Source organism: Musa acuminata, chromosome BXJ3-5 (genome assembly GCF_036884655.1).
Source record: "Musa acuminata AAA Group cultivar baxijiao chromosome BXJ3-5, Cavendish_Baxijiao_AAA, whole genome shotgun sequence".
NCBI lineage: Eukaryota > Viridiplantae > Streptophyta > Magnoliopsida > Zingiberales > Musaceae > Musa > Musa acuminata.
In genome coordinates this window covers 5,025,707-5,033,667 of record NC_088353.1, presented here as the reverse complement: position 1 = coordinate 5,033,667, position 7,961 = coordinate 5,025,707, and the positions used below count along the sequence as shown (strand labels likewise).

The 7,961-nt window shown below is 46.0% G+C and overlaps 1 protein-coding gene across 1 annotated transcript; it reads left to right on the top strand.

Annotated features, from left to right (window-relative positions):
- Positions 1 to 2,063: 2,063 nt before the first annotated feature.
- On the top strand, positions 2,064 to 4,532 carry LOC135637997 (scarecrow-like protein 8). Its single transcript, XM_065150916.1, has one exon. It carries the CDS (start codon positions 2,599 to 2,601, stop codon positions 4,351 to 4,353), a length of 1,755 nt encoding a protein of 584 aa, XP_065006988.1. The 5' UTR covers positions 2,064 to 2,598; the 3' UTR covers positions 4,354 to 4,532.
- The last annotated feature ends 3,429 nt before the right edge of the window (positions 4,533 to 7,961 follow it).

Below are 7,961 nucleotides of genomic sequence, written 5' to 3'. Positions count from 1 at the left end.
AGTTTAAAATTTTTTCTCTCCCTTGTATTTGTTAGGAAAAAACATATGAAGTGCATATAGAAAAAAATGATTAATATTTATTAGTCTGATCAAATCAAGAATCCACATCTGAGTTGAGTTATTCGGCTTTGTTAACGATTATCAACTATCAATAACTCCTCTTGCACTAAATAAATTAAACATATCATATGTCGTCCGATGGCACGTAATAGATTCTTATCAATTTGATCAAATATTAGTACAAGTCTCCGACTAGAACTCGAAATCTTTAAATGAAAGACATCTTATCGCATCAAAATTATAATTTTTTCATATCACATATTTTTGAAAAATAAAATGGGTGTAAGTCATATAGTTTGAGTTCAAAAGCTATAATATAATAAGAAAGATTGGTTAAAGTATTAACGGTAGGAGGGTAACTTCAAGTCAATGAGTTTATGTATGAATCATATCTATGAAGATTAATATATGTCAGATTGACCATCAATTTAATATAAAATTTTAGGTCTCTAGATTGATGTTCAAACCCAATATAAGCAATAGAATTATTTGAATACTTAAGGATGTGAAACTATAGTATTAGACCGTCTCCTTTTTATCGAATCCTATCACCTTCTTCCGTGTGGATGGATGAGACTGACTTAAATGGAAGGAAAAGGATGCGAATCAAATTCTTAAGATCATAAATCACTAGTAAATCCCCTCTTTCAGTAATAGGTAGTCTTATGAACAGCTTTAAAGGCAGGCAGAGAGGCATAGGAATGAATCCATGAGATCTCACTTTGAGCCACACATGGAATGCTACCTACACCAAGTATGTGCATCCAAGGCTAATTAAAGCACGAGTACAACAAACAGTGAGCTAAGCTGAGACAGAAGTCATCACCTTCTCAAAGTCTCTCGTCTTCATATGGCATTCTTATTACATAGGGATCATCCCTCGTGTTCATCATGGAGGGAGAAAGCCTACCAAACTCAACTCCCTTTTGATCCACTTTACGCAAGCCGGCCATCATCTTCGCGGAATCCACTCTCTCTCTCTCTCTCTCTCTCTCTCCTCCGCTTAATCTTCGTGGTTCGTTCGTATATATGCATGTCACACTCATCCTCCCCATTGACATTAATCGGCCAACCACCATCCATCCTTTCTCTCTTTCTCTCTCTTAATAATAATTATAATAATATGATTTTTTTTAAAATAACTTTTTATGGATTTTTGCTGGAAGTTGCTTATAGTCTTTAGTTTTCTCATTTGATGTCTTTATTTTTATTTTTAATAATAATAATAATAGGATGATTTTTCTTAAAAAATTATTTTTTTTAAATTTTTTTTCTTGAGGTACCTCTTCTTATAGTCTTTCGTTATTTTTCTCTCACTATTGTTTGATAATGATAAGATAGTGTTGAGACAAAAAAGAATCGATAAGAGGGGATGAAGTAACGACTAGTTACGTAGGAAAAGATGAGACATGAGCACCCAAATAGTATGAAAAAAACGAAGAAGATAATATTAAAATCATCATGGAGGATGATGAAGAGACGTAAGCTACACTCTCGAAGAATGGACAATGAGGACCATGACGAGAGAGTAGTCAATATTAGATATGAGATCTTTGTGAAGGTAAGATCGGGGTTCTACAAGCAGAGGTCTCGTACCCGATAAGAGTTTAATATGTTAAAAGAAAATTATATATTTAAAAAATAAAAAAAATATTTTTAATAAAATAATAATAATAATAATATTATTATTATTATTATGGACTCATTGAGCAGAGTTATATATATGTAAGATTTAAAAACAATAAATTATTATGAACTCAAAAGTCTGCATTGCGGTTGCGGGTCTCCGTTAGGGTCGGTGGAAGCCCAGAACCAACTGTGCGCCACCGCCGCCGCCGCCGCCGCGTCATATGTCGGGACCCAAACAAGCTTCAGCCTTCTCCGACGCCAGGCCGCAGTGTCTCATCTCTCTCCACCCGGCGGTGGGCCCAGCGCTGCGAAAAGCTGGAGCCAGTGCTCGGGTCGGACAGCGAGGGAGGACGCGACGGCAACGTCGGTCACCACGTCTGGGAGCACAACGCTGCTCGCGGCGTCACGAGCTGAGGAACCAGCCGCGAACGCCGGCGGCCGCGACGTAAGTTGTGGCAACGGGGCTGGGGCTGCGACTGCGGCTGCAGCAAACACCAAACGTTAAATGCAGAATACGCGAGAAGACGTACCCAAAGTGGTCGATGTCGTGCCTCACGAGGCGGAGTGAGAATCTGGGCCGCGAGTGGCCGATACCTCGCCGACGTCGCCCACTTCTCTCTCTCTTCTTTATTAGTACTCATCTGCACGTAAAATTATACAAACCAGGCAACAAAACAGCGTACCCGTCTCGGCTTTCTCTTCTTCCTCTTTTATTATCATTATAATATCTATTATTATTATTATTATTATTATTATTATGAGAGAGAAGCGTTCGGCGGGTGGAATTCTCTGTTGCAGGCGAGGAAAAGAGAGCTGTCACGTTGATATGACTCGCTCTTTTTAGATTTCTCACGCCTTTTTTCGTCTCTCTCTTGGCGCGTGTTTTGTTCTGTGGAGAGGGCTTGGGGCATGGCGTCGGGCTTCTCCGGCCGCTGCGGTGTGCAATCCCCGATCCCGACGAGTTCGGAAGCTGGAACCGGTGCTATTCTGAAGCGATCGCTTACGGAAAGGGAGAGGTTGCAGCAGCAGCAGCAGATGCAGTTACAGAACGCGCTTCGATCCGTAAAGCAGAGGACGCTTCTTGCCTCCTCCGCTTCCTCCCACCTTCCTCCACCTCCTCCTGTCGACCTGTCTTCGGGCTCCTCATCATTAACTTCGTCGAATTTTCCGGCGTCCGGGTTCGCGAGGCGGCGGGAGATGTTCTTCTCCGTCACGCAAACGGCGGCTGGCTCGGGGTCCGACAACAGGCCGTCCGCCGCGATACAGGACCGGCTGCAGGAGCTGGAGCGGCAGCTATTCTTGGACGAGGACGACGAGGAGGACGCGGTCAGCGCGTCAGGCTCGGCCATGACCACCGCCGAGTGGAGCGACGCGATGCAACAGCTCACGTCGCCGCCGTTGCCTCCGCCGGCAGCTGCGGTGGCAGCGCCGAACCAGCTCTCTCCTTCGCGCACCAACTCCTCCTCTACCGTCTCGTCCTCGGCCTCGAGCTCGCCCCCCTCGTTGTCCACGGCGGCTGCGGCTTCTTCGAGGCAGATGCTTCTCGACACCGCCGTGGCTATCGCTGATGGAAACGTCGAGGCTGCCGCCGGTAACCTCGCCGTCCTGAAGCGCGCCGCGAACCACCGAGGCGACGCGGAGCAGCGGCTCACGGCTGTGATGCTCCCCGCGCTCGTTTCTTTCATGAATCCGCCACCGACTGGGAACTTTTGTCCCTCGATCGCGGAGCTCTGCAGCGCGGAACACTTTGCGGCCACGCAGGTGCTCTACGAACTCTCCCCTTGCTTCAAGCTCGGCCTCATCGCCGCCAATTTGGCGATCTTGGAGGCCACCAAAGACCATCCCAAGATCCACATCCTTGACTTCCAGTTTGGCCAGGGCGGCCAGTACGTCACCTTCCTCCACGCCCTCGCGGAGCGCCAGCGCCTCCGGCCCACCGCCCGTTCCCCGGTCATCCGGATCACCGCCGTCGCCGATCCCTCCTCCCCATTCACCAGGAACAACGGCGGAAACTTAAGGGCCGTGGGCCATCAGATCGAGAAGCTGGCGGAGCGGGCCGGCCTGGCGGTCCGGTTCGGCGTTGTCCACCGGCGGCCGGCGGATCTGGACGCGGCAGCGCTGGGATGCGAACCAGGAGAGGCCCTGGCGGTCAACCTGGCATTCGCCCTCGCTCGGATCCCGGACGAGAGCGTCTCCCCGTCGAACCCCCGCGACGAGCTCCTCCGCCGCGTGCGCGCCCTCCGGCCGCGCGTGGTGGCGATGGTGGAGCAGGAGATCAACACCAGCACCGCCGCCTTCGCCGCCCGCTTCGGAGAAGCGTGCGCCCACTACGGCGCGCTGCTGGAGTCACTGGACGCGACAATGGCGCGGGACAGCGCGGAGCGGGCCCGAGTCGAGGCCTGGTTGGCTCGTCGCGCGGTCAACTCCGTCACTACAGAGGGCGCGGACCGGGTGGAGCGGTGCGAGGTGTTCGGCAAGTGGCGCGCGCGTTTGGGGATGGCCGGGTTCGATCCGCTTCCGTTCGGGACGGCTATGATCGAACCTGTCAAAGCCAAGCTCGCATCGGTCCGGTCCAATCCAGGGTTTACCATCAAGGAGGAGGGCGGCCGGCTCGGGTTCGGGTGGAAGGACCGGGTGCTCACGGTGGCCTCTTCGTGGCGTTAGGCCGAGGGACATCTTACCAGTCAAATTTATGATATAGTTAATTGCTACTAGTTGGAAATGTACCAAGCTGGCCCGCATTTGCTTCCTGTAGGACGACGACTTCGCTTATTAGTGATAAGTATTATGTTTGACGACATCGTTAACTTAGTTGATGATATGATATCAAGACATTTGTGCCATTATTGTTGTGTTGGTGTTGGCGTTGGTGACTACGTCGAGGAGACGACGTGAGTGTGACGTGGACGTTGGCTTCCGTGGGGGAATAAATGACATGACGTTCGTTCACTTCATCTCGTCATTTCTTCTTGTGTTTTGCTTCTAAAAGAAATATCCGTCCTGAAATTGAATTAATTAAGAATATCTCAAACATAGTTTGGATTTAAATTTCGTGCCCATCGAAACGAATAATCACAGTAATAATAATATATCATAAATTAATTTCGATCGTTTCAATCCGCCGGCCGTCGACGCTTATCCTCCTCCTCTCTCTGTTCTATCAACCCTAGACCCGGTGTTGCAGTACAAGGCTCTTTCGAAATGGCGTCGTCGACGGCGTCGGACCCGAGCATGGGGATTCCTGACGAAGCAGGACACGGAGGTGAAGCTGCCCCGGCCGACCAGCATAAAGAACAAGAACCCCGCGCCCATCCAGATCACCGCCGAGCAGATCCTGTGCGAGACAATGGATCGGCAAGAACCCGAGATCCACCCCCCGAAGAAGAATCACCGATGTCCACGAGCTCAACGACTACCGCCTCCTCAACCGCAAGGAGTTCGAGGACCCAATCCGTCGCGCCTGCTGGAACACCGGCGCCTGGATCAAGTACGAAGCGTGAGATGCGCCACACTTCGTCAAACCACCCCTTGACCATGTACAGGAAGTACATTGCATTTGACATGCAGTTAGGGGATGGGTGGGGATTGAGGATGCCATTGTCAAAAAGAGGAGTTAAGGGATGAGGAAGAGGCGAGAAAGAACCCTTTAAATTATGACTGCTGGTTCGATCACATAAGGCCCGAGGAGAGTGTGGGAAACGAGGATATGGTAAGGGAGGTGTCTGAGAGAGCGATTGCCAGCGTGCCTCCGGCGGCGGAGAGAAGCAGTATTGGCAAAGATACATTTATCTGTGCTCTGCCATCTTGTCCAATTGACAATTGTGTTGTGGTCTTTCTTCTATTTACTAGAAATTTCTACTATTTTCTCAATTTTTCTTGCCCCTTTCTGTTTTGGTAGGTTTGTCATGGTTTGCTATTTGATCCATGATTTTATTTTGAATCGTAGGATAATACTTCACGAAGAACTCGACGCTCAAGACATCGATAGGACGAGGGAGGTTTACAGGTAAGTAGCAACAGGTTTAGGAAAGAGTATTTTGCTGTGTTTTCACCTTAATTGTGAAATGCAAAATGAAGAAGCTTTAGTTGTGAAAGTGCATATGGGCTTAAATGAGACAGTGATTGCTGCAATTTAGGTCATGGATGGTATTATAGGGGATGTATATTTCTGATCTATGGGTTATGCAACTCTTTGTAGGACCTATCCATAAGAAAATGCTTCTGGTATCATATTGGAGCATATGATGGTGCATCATTGTTATGTGTGTTGTGGGGTTTAGGATCTCGGCAACAAATTGATAATACATACCATCTGCTATATTATTTTCATTGGTATTCTCTCTTTTTGTCTGCATTGTGGCATATTTTCCTTTTCTATGTTCAGTATATACACTTGCATGAATCATATTTATTTCCTTTCATTTTCTTGTTCGAATCAATCTCCCAAGGAAGTTGTCAAGTAGCCCTTGATTTACTAATTTCTGGACTTGCAGGACATCTTTTTATTTTTCCTTAAGAGTTGTAAATTTTAATTGGCAGTCATGTACTCAATTTTCTTGCTGCCACTGTGCTCAGTACTGTGTCTAATACAAACATATAACACTGTCAACATTTCATGCTATTCATAGAAGTTGTCATATTTAATTTTCCAATTGATCCAGGGAATGTCTTAAATTGATACCTCACAAGAAGTTTTCATTTGCAAAATTATAGCTCAGACACAAGGCAAATGAATCTAAAGGCTGCATGAGGAACCTTAGAAAATGCCATTAGGATAGCTCCAAAGGACATGATGTCAATTGCTTTCTACCCTTCATATTGGTGTTGTATTGAGAGTTGCATGCTCTTTGGCAGCATCTTTGTAACCAAGCGTTACTTTGTCTATTGTGTTTCCTAAGAAGTATATTGAGATTGCGCTGCAACAAGGAAACATTAATCGTTGCAGAACCCTGTATGAAATACACTGGAGTGGGCTCCTGCAAACTGCTATGTTTGGTGCAAATACACTTGAGTTGGAAAGGTCACTGGGTGAAACAGAGCATGCTCGACCATTATCCGAGCTCCTGTGATCTGTATTCTCTTGTTTGCAGGCTGCTATCATCAAGGGCTAGAGACTGCTGATCATGATGGGGATGCAAAGTGTCTTGCTGGAAGGCGATTCAGCGGCTGGCTGAAGGATATGAGAAACTGAGAGACACAGCAGGCTGCTTTAGATTTCTCTGTCGGGGAGGCAATACTCCTGCACTTAGTATAACCTTTCACTGTAATTGCCCTCTTGATTTCTTTCTTTTTCGTTTGCTGGTATCCCGAGTTGTGGCATTCAAGATTTGGTGACCGATTGGTTGACATACTGGCTCTTCTGATGATTTCTTCTCAACAGGACTTGATTAGCTTGATCCCACTGTATGCAGTTCTTGGTGAGGACCCTAAGGCTTCACGGTCGATGACTTTGGTTAGTGTACCTGATCTGGTTTTGGATATATACCTTAGAAAAATTTAGCAATGTTTTTGTAGAATAATTATTCTGTATATGTGTATATATGCATACAGATGTGCTTAATCCATGAGTTGTCATTGAAAGAACAAAATTCATGTTTCTACCGAGAAATAAAAGAAGCAAAGAGAATTGGATACTTCAGCCAGCGGCCTCACTAGGAAAGCAGTTTCTCATACTGCGGCCTTCCAAGTTGCAGGTAATTCTGGCTAGTCTGAAGCAGCACTCTTCCCCTTCCAAGTTGGGCCTTTTTTTTGTGGGGTCTTCCTGTGAGAGTCAAAACTGGGAAATTATCACGGAAACTTCACTCCACTTCTGGATGGACCTCTATTATATTTTGGCCATCCATTGAACTCATTATCTCCCTCCATTATCACTTTAAATTCATTGAACTATTCGGCCTACAAATCGACCAATTTCGTTAGATTAAATGTAACTAATGCTTTCTGGAAAGGTTCTTCACCTCGTAACATTTTGTATCAAGTTTTCTAGTATTATTTTAACGAGATGGGGATTATTCTAAAAAAATTAATTAATAATTGTTTCCCATTAATTAATGATAAATAGGATATTGACTATTGACCAAAAGAAACATTAGAAACGACAGTTCGGATCGAAAGACTTTTTCTTTTCTTTTTTCTAGAATATGTTTTCATCTCCCATTTTTTTCTTCTTCGTTTGTGCGGGAAGATATGTAGCAAGCAAGGGTTACAAAATGAGCGCATAAATAAACTGTACACTAATTCGTTTACCGTGGTGATATACCCGCCGTTTTACT